The sequence below is a fragment of the Bufo gargarizans genome, chromosome 3 (genome assembly GCF_014858855.1).
Source record: "Bufo gargarizans isolate SCDJY-AF-19 chromosome 3, ASM1485885v1, whole genome shotgun sequence".
Classification (NCBI taxonomy): domain Eukaryota; kingdom Metazoa; phylum Chordata; class Amphibia; order Anura; family Bufonidae; genus Bufo; species Bufo gargarizans.
The window spans coordinates 43,861,069-43,886,841 of record NC_058082.1 but is presented as its reverse complement, the minus strand read 5'-3'; the positions used below and the strand labels follow the sequence as shown (position 1 = coordinate 43,886,841).

The 25,773-nt window shown below is 44.5% G+C and overlaps 1 protein-coding gene across 1 annotated transcript in view; it reads left to right on the top strand.

Annotated features, from left to right (window-relative positions):
- The window catches only part of TENM4 (teneurin transmembrane protein 4), a 209,140-nt gene that overhangs the window by 120,928 nt on the left and 62,439 nt on the right, over positions 1-25,773 (top strand). Inside the window, exons 11-12 of the mRNA XM_044285413.1 lie at positions 990-1,190; positions 12,507-12,692. Coding sequence (XP_044141348.1) covers positions 990-1,190; positions 12,507-12,692 — 387 coding nt within the window. The remainder of the gene's footprint in view (positions 1-989; positions 1,191-12,506; positions 12,693-25,773) is intronic.

Below are 25,773 nucleotides of genomic sequence, written 5' to 3'. Positions count from 1 at the left end.
TTTGTGTTCTTTCAGGTCCGTAAACGGAAGCATTCATTTCAATGGGGCTTTGAAAAAAAAATAAATGAAATGCCTACGTGTGCATTCTGTGTCCGCATGTCCATTCCGCAAAAAAAAAATAGAACATGTCCGTTTTGCTGACAAGGACAGGGATTGTTAAAAAAAAAAACAAAAAAAAAAACGGATGTAACACAGATATCACACAGATATCATCAGTTTTTTTTGCAGATCCATGTTTTGCGGACGGCAAAATACATATGGTCATGTGAATGAGCCCTTATGCGTAAAGGGCCTCCCGACTCTCCTCCTACAGCAGAGATGGGGGGGAAGGGCGAAGTATTGGGATTATAACATGTTCGATCCTTTGTTTCCAAGGGTAATAATCTACTGCCAAACCCCAGACCTTTATATTCCAAACCACCTTGACGAGCGTTCTCAGGTCTATGGCCAGATTTAGGATTGTAGCACTAAAGGGACTCAGCATTTACATGGAGTTTGTAGGGCGCCATGTATAGCTCCTATGGCTGCGGTATGATGCTGTATGTCGCCATATGGCATCCACGGGAGAATACCTCCATAATGCGGCATAGTGAAACATGTCACAAGAAAAACATCCATATAGGACTGGAAGCAAGCCACGGTACGGAAGGCCCACAGACTGACTGGCCTGATGGTTCCATAGGACTCGAAGCTACAGGATCCACAGGATCCAATTTGGCCACCAAAGCAGTTCAAATAAGGCCAGATTACGAGATAAAGTAAGGAATAGATGATCCATATAGTCCTGTAATGGTCAGGATATGTTTATTATTTTATTATTATTGTTGTTATACTTTTTATTATTTTTGTTACTTGTTTGTTTTTATTTTTTATAATTGCAATGGACGCAAAAATAATGAGATTAAATTCCCAAAAATACAAGAATAATTAAAGCGAAATAATGATGAAATTTATATCCCTAATTTTAATTATTATTATTTTTTTTATAGTGGACTGTATGGATCCTACATGTTCCGGGCGGGGTGTATGTGTCCAAGGCGTGTGCCACTGCGCCGTCGGCTGGGGTGGGACAAGCTGCGAGAACCCCCGCTCTACCTGTTTGAATCAATGCTCTGGACATGGAACCTTTCAAGCCGAAACTGGGGTCTGCACCTGCGATCCCAACTGGACAGGTCACGACTGCTCAATAGGTAAGCCTGGGAGAAGCCTTGCCCTAATTATTATTGCGGGGTATTATGTGAAGGGGGTTGAAGCAAACATATTGTCTCCAATTTTTTATTTTATTTTTTAAGAATAAAGCCCTCTTCTTTACTGATAACCAAAGGTTAAAAAAAAAATGTTAACAAAAAATTGGCAAATAAATTAAAGGGGTTTCCGGGAGTAAAATATGAATTACCCTTCCTCAGGATAGGTGATCAATATTTGATTTATAGGGGTCCGACTCCCAGAACCCCCGCCAATCAGCAGTTTGAAGTGACTGATCGTTGGAGGTCCAAATCCTGGAACCAGTCAGCTGTTTGAAGAGAGCATGGTGCTCAGGCAAGGACTGTGCTAAGCTCAGCTCCTGAAGATAGGTCATGAATATTGAAGTCCCAGAGACCCCTTTTAACTGTAGGGGTAAGGAAAACTGGTGGGTCGATTTGGCCTATTGGGTACTGGGATTTTTTTCTTCTATTTTTTCTATTTTTTTTAGGATTATTTAGATTTTATTTTTTTTATATCTGGAATGATTCACCTGTCAGAGGTGGACAGCATGATTTCCATGTGGTCAGGGGTACAAAAATATTTGGGGGCACCCATCACAGCTGGGCCCAGGAGCTTTAGGTTACAGACCTGATGTTGGAATTTGATGATCGTTTGCAGTTGTTTTACGCCTTCCTGTTTACACTGACGCGTTTCAAGCTGTTTGCGGGCTTCTCTCAGTCATTAGCATCCCGACAGCTGTTTTCCTTGCTGACCCAGAGGCCTCCGTTTATCGTAGCGCTCTCTAAGCGCCATCTTTCCAGTTGACTGAATAGATTGTAAATCTGATACTGCCTTTTACATAACCGATGATGGATCCACTCCAACCGCTAGCAGCATGCGCGCCCTGGCATCCCCACTGTGTGTCTAATGTATCTTTCTAGACATTGTCATATCTCATTGATCAACCCATGCTTGTGATGAAGCAGAGGAACCCCCCCCCCCCCCCCCCAGGCTTTGAGGTCTTCAAACTTTGCAAATGAAATCTCATGTTAAATTCATGGGATGCCGAAGGACACGGCCGCACAGGCGCACACACCGTCTCCGGGTGATATTCACACCTCTTCTTGCTGTAAAGCTTTCATTTTAGATGGGGTGAAGCTCTTCAGAGAAGGTGTCATGTCCTCCAGGAGACTTAACAGGGCTTCGCACTTAATATTCAAGATGAATAAAAATAGCCACAGATGTGAGGGGCACAACTCTGTCTTGTCTCAAAAATTTGGTGAGGAGTACTAGCGTTTAGATGCAAGAGTATTAGACCCTCAAATGCGTTGGTGTAGATGGGAGGTGCAGTATAATGTTGGCCAAACCTGACCATTTTTTGGGGGACCAGAGAGCCTTCTAATGTGTATGGGGGTGTCTCGCCTCCCCGAGATGGCAGATGTCAGGGGTAAGAAAATTTGGATTGAGGGATTTCGACCTGCTAGATTCCTTTGTGTTCAGGCCTCGGGCAGAGACTCTTTGCCCTCTCTGAGCCAAGTATGGATGGGTGAGATGTGAGTTTGGTAGAAGCTATCCAATGTATATGGCCAGACTAACCGCTGGCGTGTTTTGTACCATAGTACAACGGCAGTTAGTGATGATTTAAAGGGGTTTTCCAGGTTCCTGATATTGATGACCTATCCTTAGGATAAGTCATTAATATCCGTTGGTGAGGGTCCGACATGCCGCACCACCGCTGGTCAGCTGTTCTCTGCAGCCTTTGGCCCTGAAACTAGCACTTTGAATTGAACAGGAAGCAGAGCTCCGTTCAAAATGTGGTGGTCGTGCCGGGTTACTGCAGCTCAGCTTCCATTCACTTACATGAAAGGCTAGCTGCAGCACACTAGCATGGCCACTATACTTTGAACAGCGCTGTGCTTTGTGTTCCAATCAAGAGCTGGTTCCAGTGCCGGAGCCTGCAGATAACAGCTGATCGGTAGGGGTGCAGGATGTCGGACTCTAACCAGTCGGATATTCATGGCTTATCCTAAGGATAGGTCATCAATGTCACAAGCCTGGAAACCATCTTAAAGAGGGGTTTCCAAATGCATTTGTCCATTTCGCCCTCTTTCTGTGTCTGGTGGTCTAGGGTGATGAATAGATTAAAAGGGTTCTCCCTCGACAGGGAGGAAATGACCGTTCAGCCAATCACTGGCTGAGGTGGGTCACCGCTGCGGGCAGTAATTGGCTCAACTGGCATTTCCTGTGTGTCCCGTAAGCACAGGAAGTAGGGACTGGCAGGGGATCGGGAACCACGGAACGAGAGCCCAAAAAAAGTTTACAACTTAGTGAGTCTCTTTAAAAAAATTAAAATCAACTTACCCTTTAATATCGATATTTGCTATCCATGGTGGTCTAGAGGTGTGTGTTAATGATTAACAAGTATTTTTATATAATTAGTTTATAATACGGTGTAGGGTTAGGCCCCTTTCAGACGAACGAGTTTCACGCATCGAACTCGCAGCGTGAGTATGCGGCAGCTCCCGCCCTGACCTCCCAGCACGGACGAGGTCGCATAGCATTATATTGATTTATGCTGCTGTGTAACCCTTAGAGCTCTGGAATGTATTTCATAAGACTGACATAATGCTGTCAGTATTATCCCATACATTCCAGAACTGTAAGGGTTACATAGCATCATATATCAGTATGATGCTTTGCGACCTCATCTGCGCTGGGAGGTCAGGGCGGGAGCTGCCGCATACTCGCGCTACGGGTGAGTCCGATGCGTGGAACTCCCTCATCTGAAAGGGGCCTTGGCTAGTACTAATGGGGTTACTGGTGGTGGTCTTAGCTAGGGAAGTGTATGCTGCTTTCGTTCCACCGGAATTACTCTAAAATTCTGCCTGCCTGCAGCTGCCAATAGAGGGAGCTCTCCACATTGGAATGCTTACATGTCCCAAATAATTCAATCATAAATCAGTGTGCACCTCCTAGTGGCTATTACAGAAAGATATTTTATTTTTTTAAATGTTTTTCCTGAACTATTTGGAGGGGGTATATGGGTAAATTTTCTGATTACAGATTTTTTAAAAATTATATTCCCTGAAAATGATTACAGGGGCGGCCATCTTGCCTGAGCTGTTCTTAACAGCATTTACAAAGCATTAAGAAAATTTCTTTACGGCAGCCACACGGCCCATAGACACAATGGTCAGGAGGGGACCTCATTGACTTCTATGGGAGAGTTTCTGGGCCCCATCTTATGCTATAGAATACACCGCCATGCACAGAGAATTGCCCCAAAAGTGTTTGTCTACTGTCACCCAAGCCGAAGACCATTCTTGTATTGCTTAGTTACATAAGACAGCTTCATGTATTTGGTTAAGAGATCGTTCCCCCTCTAATGCCAAAAGTTTGGTTTTACCCTCAGCCACCGTGTTCCCCCCACATACCAAAAATATGGTTTTACCCTCAGCCACCGTGTTCCCCCCACATACCAAAAATATGGTTTTACCCTCAGCTGTTGTTATCCCACCAGCCTACTCTCCCCAAGGGACACCTGTGGGCCCAGACAGACTAAAGACCCTTCATGTTCGCTCATTGCCCTAGACCAGGGGTCAGTAACCTGCAACACTTCTGTCGTTGTTAAACTACAACTCTCAGCATGCTCTATTCACTTCTATGGGATTTCCAAGAACAACCATGCTGGGAGTCATATTTCACTATAACTGGTGCCAAATGTCGTTGATCCCTGCCCTAGACATTTGGGGCCAACTTTTTACCTCTGATTGGAATCCATTGGGCATGCCATGTATATGGTGCCCTCTGCTAGACTAGAATTCACTGTATTGGGTTCGATGGCTCATGAGCCAAATGGGCTCGTTAAAAAAAAAATTCTAAAAAGTCGGGGCAAGCTCATTGCAGATGATCTAGGTAATAAACCACCCCAGACATGTAGCTTAATGCATATGCCAGAAGTGAAGCGACCTGCTCCGGCAGTCTTCTAGCAGACTTTGCACCTCCAGGGACTTTTTTTTTATTTTTAGCATTTCGGTTTTGGTGGTTTTTGCAGTCTTGTCAGAGGTCAAATGTGCAATCTGTGACTTTAATGGGAAAAATGAGGCCTCCTCCTGGATCCTTGTAAAAAGCTGGAAATCTTTTTTTTTTCACAGGCTGAGTTTCCTCCTTGCTGTATTGGCCCCTTGTGGTAGCTGCTAAAGGACAAGTGCTTTTTTAAGATCTTGTTATAGAGGAAGGTCAGAAGCCAGTCTTGGCCCCTGGCAACGAGTCTCCTTCACAGGAACCATTATTTCACGTGAAATCTTGGACATCTTTTCATGGGGAATTTTATATTTCATTTTTTTCTGTAGTGATCAATAAGCATTCTCTTATTGATTTAGGAAGACGGGAGGTCAAGGCAGGGATTACAGTTTATTAGACACATGGATGTGGGTTTGAAATGCAGAGGAAGAGTAAGCTCATTGTCACTCCACAATGCAATTTGGATAATTAATGAAATATACTGCTAAGCACATGGCAAATATGCAATATTAGCCTATGTACAAGAATATACACTACTATAATACTGCCCCTATGTACAAGAATATAACTACTATAATACTGCCCCTATGTACAAGAATATAACTACTATAATACTGCTCCTATGTACAAGAATATATCTACTATAATACTGCCTCCTATGTACAAGAATATAACTACTATAATACTGCTCCTATGTACAAGAATATAACTACTATAATACTGCTCCTATGTACAAGAATATATCTACTATAATACTGCTCCTATGTACAAGAATATAACTACTATAATACTGCCTCCTATGTACAAGAATATAACTACTATAATACTGCCTCCTATGTACAAGAATATAACTACTATAATACTGCTCCTATGTACAAGAATATAACTACTATAATACTGCTCCTATGTACAAGACTATAACTACTATAATACTGCTCCTATCTGCAAGAATATAACTACTATAATACTGCTCCTATGTGCAAGAATATAACTACTATAATACTGCTCCTATGTACAAGAATATAACTACTATAATACTGCTCCTATGTACAAGAATATAACTACTATAATACTGCCTCCTATGTACAAGAATATAACTACTATAATACTGCTCCTATGTCCAAGAATATAACTACTATAATACTGCCTCCTATGTACAAGAATATAACTACTATAATACTGCTCCTATGTCCAAGAATATAACTACTATAATACTGCCTCCTATGTACAAGAATATAACTACTATAATACTGCTCCTATGTTCAAGAATATAACTACTATAATACTGCCTCCTATGTACAAGAATATAACTACTATAATACTGCTCCTATGTACAAGAATATAACTACTATAATACTGCTCCTATGTACAAGAATATAACTACTATAATACTGCTCCTATGTACAAGAATATAACTACTATAATACTGCCTTCTATGTGCAAGAATATAACTACTATAATACTGCTCCTATATACAAGAATATAACTACTATAATACTGCCTCCTATGTACAAGAATATAACTACTATAATACTGCCTCCTATGTACAAGAATATAACTACTATAATACTGCTCCTATGTACAAGAATATAACTACTATAATACTGCTCCTATGTACAAGAATATAACTACTATAATACTGCCTTCTATGTGCAAGAATATAACTACTATAATACTGCTCCTATGTGCAAGAATATAACTACTATAATACTGCCTCCTATGTACAAGAATATAACTACTATAATACTGCCTCCTATGTACAAGAATATAACTACTATAATACCGCCCCTATGTACAAGAATATAACTACTATAATACTGCCTCCTATGTACAAGAATATAACTACTATAATACTGCCTCCTATGTACAAGAATATAACTACTATAATACTGCTCCTTAGTACAAGAATATAACTACTATAATACTGCCTCCTCTGTACAAGAATATAACTACTATAATACTGCCTCCTATGTACAAGAATATAACTACTATAATACTGCTCCTTAGTACAAGAATATAACTACTATAATACTGCTCCTATGTACAAGACTATAACTACTATAATACTGCTCCTATCTGCAAGAATATAACTACTATAATACTGCTCCTATGTGCAAGAATATAACTACTATAATACTGCTCCTATGTATAAGAATATAACTGCTATAATACTGCTCCTATGTACAAGAATATAACTACTATAATACTGCCTCCTATGTACAAGAATATAACTACTATAATACTGCCTCCTATGTACAAGAATATAACTACTATAATACTGCTCCTCTGTATATAAATAGATATGTTCTTATAACCATGAGGCCAATATTTACTGTGCAGCTTGGTTGTCATGACAGCGATACAATTATGGATATATGGGGTTAAACAAAGTGTATTTGGCAAATTAAGTTTTTCCCTTAAGTAGTGATTGTTATCTCATTATCTCTCCGCTCCCAGTAGACAAGTTGTAAACTAATCAGGTCAGCACTAATAAGGCAGAATTGAATCTGCTCAGATAGAAACTTGCTTTACTACTTGATTCAAAGTCTTACATTCGGTTCAGATGCTATTTTACACAAATCTGATTAATTTTTTGTAAATGTCACTGGAGTCTTGGCGGATGATAGAAGTAATTTCTGGTATTTTTCGATTAATGTGAGGCTGTATAATTTCATTGAAGTTTTTTTAAAATGTGACCTATAAGAAGCTTAGGTCTGAATTGTCAATAATAAAGAATTCCCTCAAATTCCAAAACATCCAGAGACCATTCAGTGACAGACAAACCAGCAGATTTCCATCAGTTACTGCACGTGGCATATTTCTTCAGAATTCCCCAAATTAGAAGAGAGCGCGAAAAGCTACAGCCATGGAAACCCGATGGTGGCGCCCAGGACAGCGACTGCATAGGGCTGGCTCCTATATAGTGTGTGTACTGGTGGCTGCTGTTTGGTGTGGGAACTCAAGCTGGTATTTGTCGGGGCAGTCAGACTGCTCTTTGGTATGGGCCCTGTGGCTGGTGTTTGATATTGGGCGCTGTGGCTGGTATTGAGTGGTGTGGCTGATGTTTGGTATGGGCCCTGTGGCTGGTGTTTGGTGTGGGTGTTAAGGATAGCGTTTGGTCTGGGCGCTGTGGTAGGTATTGGGAACGGTGGCTGGTGTTTAGTATGGGCTCTTTTGCTAGTGTTTGGTACTGGTCCTGTGGCTGGTGTTTGGTGTGGGCACTGTGACTGGTGTTTGCACCTGTGGCTGGTGTTTGATACAGGTCCTGTGGCTGTCATTTAGTATGGTCTCCGTGGCTGGTGTTTGGTGTGGGCTTCATGGCTGGTGTTTGGTATGGGCCCTGTGGCTACTATTTGTTGTTGGCCCTGTGGCTGGTGTTTGGTATTGAGCACTGTAACTGGTTTTTGGCATGGACTCTGTGGCTACTGTTTGGTGTGGTCCCTGTGGCCTCTGTTTAGTATGGGCACTGTGGCTGGTGTTTGGTATGGGTTCTGTGGCATCTGTTTGTTGTCGGTCCTATGGCTGGTGTGTGGTATGGGCCCTGTGGCCAGGGCCGGTGCTACCATAAGGCAGACCAAGCGCCCGCCTTAGGGCGCACACTGGGGGAGGGCGGAAAAATGTGACATGGAGGGTGAGAAATGTGACATGGGGGTCTGATGGCTGACATTGGGGGCTGATGGCTGGGGGATGATGTCTGACATGGGGGTCTGATCTGAGGTCTGATTAACATTGGGGGTCTGATTGCTGGTCTGACCTGAGGTGTAATGGAAAATATTTTTTTTCTTATTATCCTCCTCTAAAACTTAGGTGTGTCTTAGAGGGCGAAAAATATGGTCCTTAAACCAGCCATTGACTGAAGCAGAGAGAAGATACCAGGACCACAGAGAGGAGAAGCGTGGGGGGGGGGGCACCAATATGTAGCTTCGCTTGTGTTGGCAAAAATCCTTGCACCGGCCCTGCCTGTGGCTGGTGTTTGTTGTGGGCCCTGTGTTTGGTGTGGGCCCTGTGGCTGGTGCTTGGTGTGGGCCCTGTGGCTACTGTTTGTTGTGGGCTCTGTGACTGGTGTTTGGTGTGGGCCCTGTGGCTGGTGTTCGGTGTGGGCCTTGTGGCTGGTGTTTGGCATGGACTCTGTGGCTACTGTTTGGTGTGGGCCTTGTGGCTTCTGTTTAGTATGGGCCCTGTGGCTGGTGTTTGGTGTGGGCCCTGTGGCTGGTGTTTGGTGTGGGCCCTGTGGCTGGTGTTTGGTGTGGGCCTTGTGGCTACTGTTTGTTGTGGGCCCTGTGGCTGGTGTGGCTGTCCTGGAGCTAGATAAGTTTCAAAGTAATTAGTGGTTTCCCATAATTCCCATCATTTTTTTGGAGCACGTTCTCGTACACAGCTGCTTGCTCCCTGATAGTTGACCCTGGGTCCTGTTTGCCACATCCAGTGGGGATCCTAAGCACAAGACCCATAGAGGTCACTGATGGGGCATAGTCATTTTTGCAACAACCCTTTTAATTAGCACTTTTAGCAATAATACTCATGCACCAGCTTGGAGCCTGGAAGCCGATATCTGCTGCAGGATCTTAACTTGGGTTGGAAGTTCAAACAACTAAAACAATTATACAAGTGGCTCCTCAACTAATCATGTTCTTCCCGCCTGTAATCCAGCAGTCTGAGGTTCCATTGAAGTCAGAGATTATCTGTTTCACCGGATGGATTATCCTTCCCCCAACAAAGCAGCCATTGTACAGGGCACCGCACAGCCCCGGGATTCCCAGATCAGATTCTTCTCTATTGTCCTATTACTGGACCCCTTGGTGTAAAGACTATTGGTCATTTTTCTGGGAAGCCAGTAATGTTCTCTGTGTACACCTAAAAATATCCAAAAATCTCTGCCGAGTCATTTCTTTATGTATCTTTAGAGCCTTATTTTCTGCTCCAGAGATCCAAATCCCCTTCATAGATATAGATTTCCATGACAACATTCTTTCTGCCTGCAGCCGCCACTAGAGGGAGCTCACTGCATCCTGTTTATATGTTGAACTCAGTAAGAGTAGGCTCCCCCTGGTGGTGGCTGCAGGAAGCAAAATTGTAATAGTTATATTTAAAATGATAAGCATTTCAATTTCACCCCTCTACCCATCACGCAGCTTATTTAATGGGGTGCCTGATGACATAGTGTTCCTACAAATGACACGTCACATGACCGTGGTGGCCAATCACTGGCAATTTTTACCTACTCGGGGAAACTCCAATATCTAATTGTAACAATTATTGTGATGAGCAGAACAATTGTATTCATGATGATGCATGGAAACGAGTAAAGATTGGAATATGTTTCTAAATGGTGGGGGCACCTAAAAAGCTTTGTGTTTTTTATATATATATTTTTTTTTTTTTACATTCTTCTCATTTGTTTTTTAGTTTTTTTTCACATTTTATTTTTATCACGCTTGTTTTTTAAAAAAATATTACATTTTTATTTGTTTATACCATTTTATAATTTTTTTATCATTTCAAAAAAATTCTTTTTTTTTTACATTATTTGTTGATATCATTTTTATCATTTACATTTTTTTTTTTCATTTTTTTTTTTTTACCTTTAATTTGATTGTTCTGTGAAAATAAAGGTTTGCCGAACACAACAATCTCTACTAAGTGAATCTAATACGGAGGAACAAAAAAATTAAAAAAATAAATAAATAAAAAGCCGCCGAAATTAATGAAATTCCGTCAGGATGGCAGGTTAACAAGCTGCAGCGCAGACTGTGTAGCACTCGGCTGCATTATCAGTCATTTAGTCCTGCATTGTTTTCACACTTAACCGGTTTTTAATTAAATATGACTTCTGTAACGTTCTGCGGAAGAGATTTCGACCGCCCCTTCCCCCCCCCCCCTCCTTCTCCCCCCTCACAGGCCCCTTTGGATTTGCCTGGCACAAAAGCTTTACGGGGACAGAATGAGGCAACAAATAGGCGAATCAATCATGGGAGACCTTCAGCGGCCACGTCCGTCCTCGCTCACCCGCTCCTCTCCCTTCTTCTTCTTCTTTTTTTTTTGTAATCTGCTTATAAGATTCTTATTGTCAGGAAGGATTAGCGGCGACAGGAATTCTTCTTTTCTTCTTTTTCTCTTTCGGACAATGGAGAGGTATCCGGCCATAACGCTCATCGATGTCCCTCCCGACGTATCATGGAGACAGTCATGTTGCTGGTGGAATTCGGATGGGTTACGTAATATGTTAAAGAGGCAAAGAGGCCAAATAAAAAAAACACAAAAATGTTCATCCTGCAGTTATGGACTGGGCATGCATCCATAGGAAGGGCATGTATACAGTCGAGGTGGTCCACTAGTTGGTACCTTCCTCTTGGACACTCGGTGTGTAATCTCAAGCAAGGGCATAAGGAACTGGCCCAAGGGTGGTGGAGGTGAGAAACAGAGTGAGATCGGAAAATGGAAGGCAAAGGATTTACCTGCAGCACAGAGTATTTCAGGATTGGAATGTGATGGTGACCTGTGATAATAGTAAGGGTAGGGCCGCATGTGACAGGAGCAGTGTCGTATCGTGTGGGTAGAGGGGGAGACGAGGGCAATACCAGACAGACAGCGGAAGAAGCAGGCCGCAGCAGCACAGAGGATTTCAGGAGATTGTGTGCTGCTTTTGTGCTAATCAGTGACTTTTCTATTTGATGTTGGTGAGGACAGGGCCTCATGTGACAGGAGCAGCCTCCTGATGTGAGGACGGACAGTGGAAAGGAGCAGGCTGCAGCAGCACAGAGTATTTGAGGAGAATGATGCCCTCGTTTTGTGGTAGGCTGTGACCTGTCCACTCATGTGATATTAGGGAGGACAGGCCTTCATGTGACAGGGGCAGAGTGAGAGAGAGTGGAAGGAGCAGTCTCCCAGCAGCACAGAGCATTTCAGCTGAAGTTGTGACACACCTAAAAGACCTGTCCGGTCCTGTGATGATAAGTAATGGTGAAGACAGAACAGCATGTGAGAAACAGATTCAAGCGGGACACGAGACTGAGAGAGAGAGAGTGGAAGGAGCAGTCTCCCAGCAGAACAGAGTATTTCAGCTCAAGTTGTGACCTGCTCAGTCCTGTGATGATATTACAGAAGACAGGCTGGCATGTAATAGGTGGGGAGGAGAGAGAGAGTGTGTGTGGTTTGATGGTGGAAATACAACACTCGTTGACCATGCCCCCCCTCCCCCCAAAAATTTTAATAATTAAAACTCCTGAATTACAGTCATTTAATCAAGTTATTAATATTTGTTTCATGTAATGAATTTGCTTCTTTTTTTTCTCCTGCAGAAATCTGTGCATCCGATTGCGGCGGCCACGGTATGTGCATCGGAGGCAGCTGCCGCTGTGACGAGGGCTGGATGGGTGCAGCTTGTGATCAGAGGGCCTGTCACCCGCGCTGCAACGAGCACGGCACCTGTCGAGATGGGAAGTGTGAATGCAGCCCCGGCTGGAACGGAGAGCACTGCACCATTGGTAGGATGAGTGGGGAATAAAAACAAAAAACATAAATGATGAAAAACTAATGTTTCTTAGTGGAAAAGGCATGCTTAACGTCACCTAGGGGGCGTCCTCGCGGCATGTGCAGCTTCGTCCTAGGTTTTTAGTTTTGACATCATCATTACCTCATTTCGGTATGATAACAAAATGTCCTTTCATTTGGTGATCAGGAAAATGATTATTGCGCAGAAGAATTATCGGATGGTTGTGAGTTGAGCTGAGCAGTCGGCGGTATTGAGGAGGGCTGTGTGTGAATGTGTCATAGGTTGGCCTGGTGTTAGAACTAGGCCACAATGATTTTCCATCCTTCGTAAAATAACATCCATGTCAGCCATGAACAAAATGCAACTGCGGCTTCGGGCACCACGTGACACGATTTACTTTAGGTTTCAAGCCTCTCGAATCCCGGACGAGCCCCCAAATTTTTTGTTTGTTGCGTAAGCGATCCTGACTCCTTATTGTCCTCTTGTTATTGCTCCCATATTTCCAATTCGCAAGGCAGATTCACACCGTCTTCCTACAGAAGTCTCATATGATTTGATCGGGTAGCTCGTTATTCAGGAATAGGTGCCAGCCAGGGTTTTAGAGACGTTCTCCTTAGTTATAACAGTTTTTATTTAGAAGAAACCCTTTAGAGGCAAAAAGTTTAATATTTTTCTCCATGGTAACGTTTTCCATTTTTGTAGTCAATTAGATCAATTTTTTTGTCTGCCTAGGAGGCCCCAGGAGTTCTGTCACTAGGGGGGCAGCAAACACTAAGGGGGATTTTTTTATTTTTTTTTATTTAAATTTTTTGGGGGGCAGGGTGTTCTGCTCCTTCATAGTACCACCCATGAGGTTGAAAAAAGAGACACAGCGGGTCATATTGCATGGCCTCTTATGGTGTAAAAAAAAGTTGCAAGACACAGTTTTGTGACCTTTTAAATTTACATGCATCTAAATTTTTTTATTTTATCCTAGTTATCCTTGCGACTGGGGAGTGGTGGGGGTCAGGTGGAGGCGGGGCCAAAAGCGTAAATGACAATTGAAATCTACTCCAGTTGGGGGTCGGGGTAGATTTGAATCTAGTCACGTTGACTGATGGAGAATGCACCTAATTTATGACTGGGCCTGCTCCTCCTCATAAACTAGGCACAACCTCTGGTAGCCCAGGAGCTGTCATAGACCAATCTTTGATAAATTACCCCCATGAACTCAACCTATAATCCTACTGTGTTAATCCAGTAAAAGGGCAAACCCCCCCTATGAGGTGGTCTTTAGGGATGATCGAATTGACTTCAGATGTAACATCCGAAGTCGATTCGCATAAAACTTCGTTCAAATACTGGAGCTCCGTATAGTAGTAGAATGTATTGGCTCCGATGAGCCGCAGTTATCGCTTCGTGAGACTTCGCGCAATAACTTTATAAATTAATTTGTACTGTAAAAAAAAAACATTTCCCCAACTAGGGTTCGGGGTTCCACGTGGTACCCTGAAACCAAAACCCGAGTTCGGGAAGTGTTTTTTTTTACAGTACAAATTAATTTATGAAGTTATTGCGCGAAGTCTCGCGAGACTTCGCGAAGCAATAATTTTGGCTCATCGGAGCCAATACATTCTAAGGGTCCATTCACACGTCCGTAGTGTATTGCAGGTCCGCCCCATAGAAATGCCTATTCTTGTCTGCAATTGCGGACAAGAATAGGACATGTTCTATTTTTTGTTCGGGGCCGCGCTCCGGAAATGCGGATGCGGAGAGCACATAGTGTGCTCTCCGCATCTCTTCCGGCCCCATAGATAATGAATGGGTCCGCACCCGTTTCTGATACTGCGGAACGGATGCAGACCCATTTGTGGATGTGTGAATGGACCCTAATACTGTACGGAGCTCCTGCTCCGTACAGTATTAGAACTAAGTTTTATGCGAATCGACTTCCGATGTTTCATCCAAAGTCAATTCGCTCATCCCCAGTGGCCATAATAGGGAAAAAGTCCTTCTGAATATTTCCTTGGGTCAACATCCCATCTCCAGACGTCTAGTTATAACCTGTGATATTATTGTTCCCAAGAAAGACCTCCGCCTCTGAACTTGCAGTGAATCGGCCACCATCACCTTTACTGGCAGAGAGCTCCATAGCCTCACTGCTCTTACAGTAAAGAATCCTGTCTATTGTGATGGTGAAACCTTCGTACCTCTAGACGTAGATGCCCCCTCGTCCTGGTTACTGCCTCTTGTGGTCTTGGACCCTGATCATTCTAGTGGTTGTTCAATGGTCACCGCTAGTCATGTGTTCCACATCCCCATAGTGCCTCACTGTCTGTGTGGGTCCAGGCGTAGCCGCGTAACACGTCACATATTTTCCACAGTTTTTCACAACTGTCATAACAATGTGCAAGCAAGTTGTATTTTTCTAATCCTTGGCAGATTCATGCATTCTTCATGAATCTTTGATTGGTTGGAGTCTGACCTTTGGGACCCCCACCGTTCCGGAGAACAGAGGGGGACGCAGTGCTGGTATAAGCAATATGATCCTTCTAATATTTCTCCATGCAGCGGAGCTCGCAGCCACCCGGCTGTGCAAAGAACTGCAGCCAGCCCCATCCATTTGCCATGCTACCAAGCTGAGGGGCCAGGGCATCGCTGTGCAGAGAAAGAGAGGCAGTGCCACACCGCCACTGCACCCTGTTCATTATCTGCGGGCCTGTGGGCATCCCAGACATTGAACCCCGACCATCACTTTGGGATATGGATATCCCTTTAATCCTTGTAAAATGAAGTTTTTGTTCACCATTCTCAAGATCTCCACCGGATGGCAATCAATTTTTTTAAATATCAGGACCTGTACAGACCTAAGACTGCTTACAGCTGAGAGTTTGCTACAGTTGCATCTAATGTATACTTTCTTCTGTAAGTGGAACACATCAGACACCAAAATTTCTCTCTTGTCCCAGTAGCTTGCTGCAATGTATCAATCTGGATCCTGTTCCCATAGGATTGTTACAATGTATCAGTCTGGATCCTGCTCTGTATGGATTGTTACAATGTACCAGTCTGGATCCTGGTCCCATAGGATTGTTACAATGTATCAGTCTGGATCCTGCTCACAGAGGATTGTTACAATGTATCAGTCTGGATCCTGTTCCCATAGGATTGTTACAATGTATCAGTCTGGATCCTGCTCTCTATGGATTCTTACAATGTATCAGTCTGGATCCTGCTCACAGAGGATTGTTACAATGTATCAGTCTGGATCCTGCTCACAGAGGATTGTTACAATGTATCAGTCTGGATCCTGCTCTCTATGGATTGTTACAATGTATCAGTCTGGATCCTGTTCCCATGGGATTGTTACAATGTATCAGTCTGGATCCTGCTCACAGAGGATTGTTACAATGTATCAGTCTGGATCCTGCTCACTGAGGATTGTTACAATGTATCAGTCTGGATCCTGCTCACTGAGGATTGTTACAATGTATCAGTCTGGATCCAGCTCCCAGAGGATTCTTACAATGTATCAGTCTGGATCCTGCTCACAGGGGATTGTTACAATGTATCAGTCTGGATCCTGTTCCCATAGGATTCTTACAATGTATCAGTCTGGATCCTGTTCCCATAGAATTCTTACAATGTATCAGTCTGGATCCTGCTCACAGAGGATTGTTACAATGTATGTCTGGATCCTGCTCACAGAGGATTGTTACAATGTATCAGTCTGGATCCTGTTCCCATAGGATTCTTACAATGTATCAGTCTGGATCCTGTTCCCATAGGATTCTTACAATGTATCAGTCTGGATTCAGCTCACAGAGGATTGTTTAGCGACATGATAGAAATGTAGCAAAATCTTAAGGGTCCAGCTACAAGGTGACATTGGTCGCACGACAACTCAGAGTAGCGATGATCCCATAGAAATTAACGGGATTGCGGTGCGAGGTGGAAAAAAATCCAACACTGCAGGATTGTTTGCAACTCGCACTGCGATCCCATTCATTTCTACAGGATTACCATTTCCCTGAGATCCTGACCACGACAGCTGTTGAGCGACCTGTGTTGCCATGTAGCTGTATCTGAAGGCTATGGACACCTTTGGGGCAATTTTTTTCAGGATTGTATTTTCGGCTAAAAATCTTTTTTTTGTTGGTCATTATAAAAAAAAAAAAAATCTCAGCAGTTTTTTTTTAGCTATGGGGGTTAAAAATCAGTCTGTTTGCAGAGTATCACTTCTAATTCCCATCAGCTGATGTCTCATGTGAACCCTTATCTCTGATCTCTTGACCTCATAAACACTCATTTAAGTCATATTCTTATCAGTTTTAGAGCTTAGATCAGGCATCCTCAAACTGCGGCCCTCCAGCTGTTGCAAAACTACAACTCCCAGCATGCCCGAACAGCCGACAGGTATCAGCCTACAGCCAGCAGGGCATTGTGGGAGTTGTAGTTTTACAACAGCTGGAGGGCCGCAGTTTGAGGATGCCTGGCTTAGATATAATGAGTGTTTGAGTGTTTATGAGGTCAGGAGGTCGGAGATGAGGCTTCACATGAGCTGTCTGCTGACGAGACTGAGAAGTGATACTAAAAAAGCAGACTGATTTTTAACCCCTGTATATTAAAAACAGCAGACATTTTTTTAATAAAGACCAATTGAAAAATCATTTTAGCCCAAAAATTAATAAAATGCAATCATAAAAACAAATTGCCAGTGTCCATAGCCTTTAACTGTGAGGTATAAGGACTGTGCATTAGGGTTTAGTCCCCATTCACTGATGGCAGGCAGAGATCTTGAAAATGATTGAAGGACAAAGTCTATTACAAAGTTGAAGAACGTTTAACTATTCACTGGATAACTCCTAGAAAGTTGTTCTCGAATTTAGAAAAAAAACATTAACACCTACATCCCTGTAAAAGAGGCCTTAAAGGGGTTGTCTCATCTCGCGGTTACAGTATACTGACACCCCAAATCCAAGCATCAGCCACACTCTCTGCACTTTGACAGGCAGTAAAAACCTCATCACACCTGCCATCACAGTTGCAGAGAGAGCAGAGCCTCTAGGTGTAATGGCAACGCCCCTGTTGCTCTTAGAGGCTCATTTGCATATATTAAAACATCACTTTTCTCAGCAATGCGGGCACATATGTACATGGGACCAACACAGATGCCTTCAGCTGCCAAGCGCACATGTAACAGGTCACAGCCAGTGTCATAGGTACAAATCTGCCGAAAGGTGCCCTTTAAATAGTCTCGGAATACCCCTTTAAGCCGTTCCGTCCTGCATACATCCTCCATCCAGTCCCAGATTCCACAAGCTTTCAGCTGAATTTCTATTCTCCTGACAAGAGCCGGTTAACTCCTGCCTGCTCGCCCGTCGCGGGGTAAGCGGGGCGAATTGATGGCGCGTCTGATGGGGGCCTATCCTGTCACCTTGTAAATTTTATGACCTATGGAATTGGATGGATAAATTTATTGAATGTAAAAACAATTTGGCAAAGTCATAACCGTCACAGAGAAGAGGGCAGGAGCGATGACGAGAGTGAGAAAGTAATAAAAGTCAGTAATCTCGGCACAGATGAAAGGACATTGACTGGCAATGATATTAAAAGTTGCGGCTTTCTCCTTGTCCTTGTGCAATGTGTCTACTACCCGCATGGCGCCCCCCCCCCCTCCGTGTTTCTATGTGCATTCGTGTCATTGCTTCGTCTGCTTTACGGCTGGAAAAAAAAAAAAGCCTAATGTCCCATTGCTGCGCAGCTTAATGCATTTGTAACGCTTTTATAGCACCGTTCCGAAAATACGGGACTGGGAAAGCGAGTCCACATCACCTGCGTAGCGCCTCCTGCGCAGACCTGTCTGTTTCTCTGTAGATTCCCTTTGGATCATTATAAATGTTGAGAAATTTTGCAAATATGGATTTATGTTGACCTCATTGTATGCTCCATTCACATCCAGAGCTGCATTCAACATGGCAGAGGGTTCTTTTCATCACTCAGGTGGCAAGATCTTGCTTCTCTGCTGGTGAAGAGGTGTGTTTGCATCAATGTGCATTTCCAGCATGAGTTGCCGCGGGCTCCCTGGCGCCATCCCGGGTTGCAATGGTTTCCTTTTCACCCTGTATAGCAGTGGACTCCAACCTGTGTCTGTTGAGGGACTACAACTCCTATTATGCTCCTGCAGCTGGTAAGGTTGGGACCACTGTGCCGCGTCAGGCGCTATGCTAGAAACCCTAAGTTGCTTAGAAGAAGTCAATGCATTTCAGATAGTGCTCAGCAGAATTTTGATTGCAGCTCTGGATGTGAATGGAGTGTCTATGACTGGGTTCAGGGCACAAGCATGCACATGGTATTGACCTACATGTGATTACTCATGACATTGGATGGCATGGACCTCTGTAGACCTCAGTGGGGTCTTCACTGCCTCCCTAAAAGTTAAGACCTCCCCGTATCATAAGACTCTGGATGGGGTAGAGTAAACCAAGGACCGTGTCTACCATGGCCTTTGGCACAAGAGAACGATCTAGTTGCCCAATGGCATGAGCCACTATAAATCATGTGGAGCCAAAGGGGTCCAGCCCTTTACCAAGTGCAGGAGAGACCCCTGTAGGTCGGTACACACCGGGGATGCCCGCTTGGTATCAGGTACCCGCTTGGTATAAGATTGGCAAGTGTTACTTACTATTTCTCAGGGGGCCTTGAGAAGCTGTTCAGGCTCCTTACCAAGTTCTCTAGACCCTGTAGAATGGGCATCATTATGGGTACCAACCCCCACCCTGCCAATTACATATTCATTAGATTGCCCGGTTCTTCTCAATGCCATTAAAGTCAAGTGTCAGGTGTTGCACTTCTACCTCTCCTGACATGTCTGGTTTAGTAACTACTTGCATTCCACAATTCCAGAGCTGTTGTGCCATCCTCTATTATTCCTACTAGAAGTTATGAGAGGATTGCTAACCGGTCCATATGGGGGAGGGTTTCCAGCTGGGGGGGTTTCCCTGCACAGTCTGACATTATCCAGTGTCAGACTGTGCAAGGACACACCCTCAGCTGGTAACACCCATCTGGACCTTCATTTCAAGCTCCTCACAATTCATTCATCACTTCTAGGGATTATAGAGGAATAGCCCAACCTGGAGCGATCAATGATAGATGTATTTCATGGGGAATGCAAGTAGTTACTGAAACAGACCCGTGAGGAGAGGGGACAGGTCCTTCTTAAAGGGGTTTCCAGTTAAAGTATCCACTGATATCCACCAGACCTCTAAGAAGACAACTCTGATGGAGGTCCATGATCTGGGACAACGACTAAAGGTAGGGGTACCCAGCACTTGGCTATGGACACAACCCCCTTGCCGCTCATGTATTTCCTTAGTCAGGACTGGGGAGTACACAGAAGCCCACCGACCCCTTGCACCCGATAATCTGCGGTTCCGTGCAGCCATCGGTTCCAGAACTAGCACTTTGAATCGACCTGAAAGCACAGCGCCATTCAACGTGTAGTGGCCGTGCTGGGTTACTGCAGATAAGCTACAGTTCCCTTTAGTGGGAATTGAGCTGCAGTAACCCAGCACGGCCACTACACTTCGAATGGCGCTGTTCCTCCTCTTTCATTCAAAAGACCTAGTTCTGGAGTCAGAGGCCACAGGGAACAGCTGATCAGAGTCAGACCCTCACTGATCAGATATTAATGACCTATCCTGAGGAGAAGTCATCAATATCAGGAACTGGAAAACCCCTTTTAAAGGAAAAACGCAACCTGATAGATAGGTCATCAATATCAGAAACCTGGAAACCCCCTTTAAGGATGCCTTAGGACGAGGCAAGGGATCTGTCTGTCTACTGATGTGCAGATCCCTTTGCTCAGATTACCAGCTACCAGGACCTCCATGATGATCAAAGTGGACAACCTCTTTAAGGAATGCAGTTTTCCCCACTGTACAGAAGGAAATAACTCAAGAGCTGAAATCGGGTTGCAGCTTGTGATTGGCTGCTGAATGCTTTAGCTCTGTGCATGCTTGTGTGTTCCTCTGACCCTGCTCTGTCTCTGGCTATAACACAGCTTCTCTTCTGTCCCTTTGTGCTTTTGTAGCCCCTGCACCGCCGGCTAGCACCCAGCACTTATTCAACCCTACCTTAAATGTCCTGTCTTTTATTCCCCAAGCCCACTATCTGGATAAGGTAGTGAAAGGTATTGTATCCGTTTTCCTATTGTCTTGTGTTACCACTGCTGTTGTCGTCTTCCATCTGAGCCATGCTTACTAACATCCTATGTGACTCTGCTCCCTCTCATCCCCACCCGTCGCCTTCACCGAGGCCATTTCTTGGACCATCATGGAGGCCTGAGGTACAGTGTGCCTCGCGCCTTGATGACATTGCAGGTCTAACAGGACAAGTGGTCATTCAGCTATTACTTTTACATGTTTTTTTTTTTTTTGGCTTCTCCATCGGCTAACCATTGCAACCTTTGCTGATACTTGATTACACCTTTTATGCGCTTTGTATCCTTTTATGTTACATTTTATGACATATTTGTAGATTTCGCATGACAATCTAATGCGTGCAAGGTCTTCCCACCCGTATAGCTGCTCGGAGCGCCTTGGCATGCCTGTTGCGACTGCTATTCTGGAAGAAAACTTTAGTGATTGGCAGAAAATATCTGACTAATGAGCATACGAGTCATAGAGATGGGCCATACCACTGCCCTGCACACACTTAGCCTGAAGGAACTTGCACTGGTCCCCCCTCCGATCTACCATTACAGCACCCAGGATAGAAAGGTGTTGGGGGTGGCAACAATCTCTGAGACATCTTTCCCCAGGAAGGAGTGTGATGAATGAACCAACACAGGAACCTCATTTTGTTTTCTTCCCCTTTCTTTGTGTACCCCTGTGTCCAACACAGCTACTGTCTAGTTGGCTGTCTTGTGCTGGCCAAAAACATGAAAACTGCAACCTGATGCTGCTAAATTAATCTACGTGGGGTCTTTAGGTCTCTAAAAAGGATTGTTCCTAAAGTCCATCTCAGGCTTGAGACCATCATCTGAAAGACAGAGAGGGGAGCAGGGAAACAACACCGTTCTGGTGGACCATACTTGGCTCTGCCCAGGAGGACCATACTTGGCTCTGCCCAGGAGGACCATACTTGGCTCTGCCCAGGAGGACCATACTTGGCTCTGCCCAGGAGGACCATACTTGGCTCTGCCCAGGAGGACCATACTTGGCTCTGCCCAACGGGACCATACTTGGCGGCTCTGCCCAACGGGACCATACTTGGCGGCTCTGCCCAACGGGAGCATACTTGGCGGCTCTGCCCAACGGGAGCATACTTGGCGGCTCTGCCCAACGGGAGCATACTTGGCGGCTCTGCCCAACGGGAGCATACTTGGCGGCTCTGCCCAACGGGAGCATACTTGGCGGCTCTGCCCAACGGGAGCATACTTGGCGGCTCTGCCCAACGGGAGCATACTTGGCGGCTCTGCTCAGGACAGGGTGACTATGGGGCCACCAGGGTTTTAGGAGGATAGACCCAAGGTGATTAACTTTTGGCCTTCGAGGCTGCAGTCAGCCGATCGGTAATCTAGGGGTGTCTTCTTAGGGTGCTTATAAGCCTGAAGACTAGCATCTGACCCTGGCAAAGGTTGCCGGTCCAGACAGTATGGGTTCTCAAAGCCAGTCTTCATTTCTTGCAAAATCGGTCACTTTAGGAGTGGCTGTTGGTTCCCATCACATGAGCTAATTTCTAAATTTGGCATATTAATGCATGTGATCTCTAAGGGGTCTCTTGGGCTTCACCCTATGATATGATATCTCACCAGAATCAAAGGTCAATGAAGCCTCTCTCACCGTTCTCCAATACCTGTTATCGATAGGTTCTCCTTCAGGGTGCCGTGATCAGGTTGACCATTGGATGGGCCCCAAAACTTGCACCAATCAGGGTCATTTTAAAGGGGTTGTCCAAGTTAATAAATAAAAAAAATCAACATTATTTTTTTTTTCTAGAAACAGCACCTTCTCTGTCCATTGGCAGTGTTTGGTAATGCATCCTTTCCATATTCAAGGGGTATTCTGGTTGTTAGAAGTTTTTCTCCTATCCACAGGGCAGGGGATAACTATTAGATCTGTGGGGGTCCTACCGCTAGGAACCCTACTGATCACAAGAACGGGGACCCCATACCCCTCACAGCCACCCAAAACAACGTGAGGGGCAGGTCAAGCATGCCCACTGCAGCTCCATTCATCTGTGCTGTTCTGTAGACTGGTACAGCATGCAGCTATTTCCAACCCTCCCAGTGGAGCAGCAGTGCACGTGACCCACCTGCCGCTCCATTCATTTCGGGGTGCTCCGAAAGGTATGGGGTCCCCATACTGGTGATCAGAGGGGAGCTAATGTTCACTTATAACAACCGGAATACCCCTTGTTACGACTGGACTACTCCTTATAATGACCGCAATACCCCTATAACAATCATAATACCCCTTATAACGACCGTAATACCCCTAATTACGACCAGAGTACCCCTAATTACGACCAGAGTACCCCTAATTACGACCGTAATACCCCTGATAATGACTGGAATACCCCTGATAACGGAAATACCCCTTATAACGACCGCAATACCCCTAATAGCGACCAGAGTACCCCTAATAGCGACCGGAATACCAATTATAATGACTAATACCCATGATATCTGTAATACCCCTGATAACTGAAATACCCCTGATAACTAACGACCGGAATACCCCTTATAACGACCGGAATACCCCTTATAACGACCGGAATACCCCTTATAACGACCGAAATACCCCTTATAACGACCGAAATACCCCTTTGAATGGAATAGGACTGAACTGCAGTACCAGAAACGGCCTACGGACAGATCTGGCGCTAAGAAACAAATGGCAGCCCCATTTTTTCATCCTGGACTGTGAAGGGTTAAGTCCGACAGCAGAATTTAAGTCTTTTGGGAAACATTTTATCCGGATTTGCTAAGAGAAGTAGGTTAATCAAATAGTGAAACTTTTTTGGGCTTAGACGATGCCGCCCGTCTCTGAATATCAGCCCCCCGCCCCCCCCCCCTCTCCCCCCTCCCCTTCCCATTTGTCTTTCTTAATTATTGACTTTTTATCTCCCGCTTTCAATAAGTTAATGGAGTCGCTGCAGAAATGAACTCGTCAGCTGTGAATATTTTGCTATTCTGAACGGTTTCCAAAATGTCTTCACTTGACGGAGCCCGTATTTCATTAACAGTCGCAGCGCTGGCAGCCGTCTCGCCCCTTCAATGTCACAGCCAGATATTCACTGAATTCCCAACAATTTGTACAGTTTTTGACAAGGGATTCAAATGGGACGGATGGTGCCCCCCTCCCCTCCCCCACAGCCCAAAAATATTGGCAAGGCCCAATGGGTCAGCTATCTCCTGTGATTTTTATTTATTTTTTTCAAAAAATTTGACCCCTTTTGGAACCATTTCTCCTCCATCTTGGTCTTTGTAAAAATAATTAAGGCCCATTTAAATTAAGGCAAAAGAGTAAGAGCCTCCCCCTCCCCCCTCCCAAATTCTTGGAGAAAGCCACAGAATGCACCCTGTGCCACGTGACAAACTTAGCTCTGCTACATCGACGAAGTCTCCTATGGTGGATCCCCAGGTCGGCTCCCCCTAGCTGTGATGCTACAGACCCTATATATATATACTGTACATACCCACAGGCTGCTAGATGTTTGGGGTCACATTTACTGCCTGTTAAAGGGGCGCCCTCGTTCATGCCCATAGAACCAAACTAGAGGAGCAAAGTTCTGCATCATCTTTCTAAAATACCCTCTCTTTCAATTCAGCTTCTGCTTGCTGGCAGTGAATGGGAACCTTCCCCTTTTACATGCAAAGTTTGAAAACCTTGGAGAGAGCTAAACAGTTCACAGCTGGACATTTGTTCCAATTGCATCCAGTCCCGACAACCCTCTGCGTGCAGAGCCGTTCTCTCTCGTGGATACATTGTATCAGTCTGTTTACACTGGATACAAATGTAGCAAAAGCTTAGTCGCACTGTAGGGGTTCTTGCAAAATACAGGATGTCCTCATTCACTGACAGCATGCTGAGATCTTGAAAATGAGGTTTAAGGTCTATTAGGAAATTGCAGAATGTTTCAGTATTCCATGATTAGGCGTTATTTAGGTAAGACTGGACCGTCCCTTTAAGGCCGTGTTTTCCTGACTCCTGTATCTAGCGCTGATGTGTCATACACCGCCACATACACCGCCACACTGTACACGGTTGTGTTGGGGGGGGCAGAATGATTGCATCCGCCATTTGTTTTGTCGCCCATTATCCCTTCCTCACTTTTCCCCTATTACCATGTGATTAGACGCCCGGTGTGAGCGCGCGGCGCCGCTGTCATCATCCATGTCACATATCCCAGTGCCGCAGCAATTACCGCCCCCATACTGCATCTCACATGATAGATTTCTGAAGAGCCCCGTGTAGCATTAGGACAAGGTCAGATGCCGCAAAAAAAACAATGTATATACAAATTCACAATATTTTTTCCTTGCAGATTTTACCTTTTGCGTTGCTCTCATCCAATTAACCCCATAATCCAGCATCAATAGCCGCCAGATGATCAAATATTCTAGATTATTGGACAGTGATAGTACAGGACAGAGAACCTCCAGGAAGCCACAAACACACTGCCATTTTTCGAGGTTTACACCTTCAGCTGTCCACCTAAGATTTGCCGCCTGAGGCTAGTGACCAGCACCATTTTTGTAAATCGGTAGCATCAGACATTGTATGGCACTCGTACTGGATTACTTTATGGCGGTGTTGTTTGGACACGGTGTGGTGGTATTATTGGAGCACCGTATGGCAGTACTTACTTTGGTATTTTATGGCACTGTACCATATATTATTTGACAGTGTATGATTATGGCAGCACTGTATAGCAGCGTTATTCAGACAACTGTATGGAAGTATTAGGCCTATGGCACTTTTATTTCGGAACCAAGTATGGCACTGTGCCCCCTTATGTGGTGGTATTATTTGACAGTATATAATGATGGCAGCACTGTATAGCAGCATTTTTCAGACAACTGT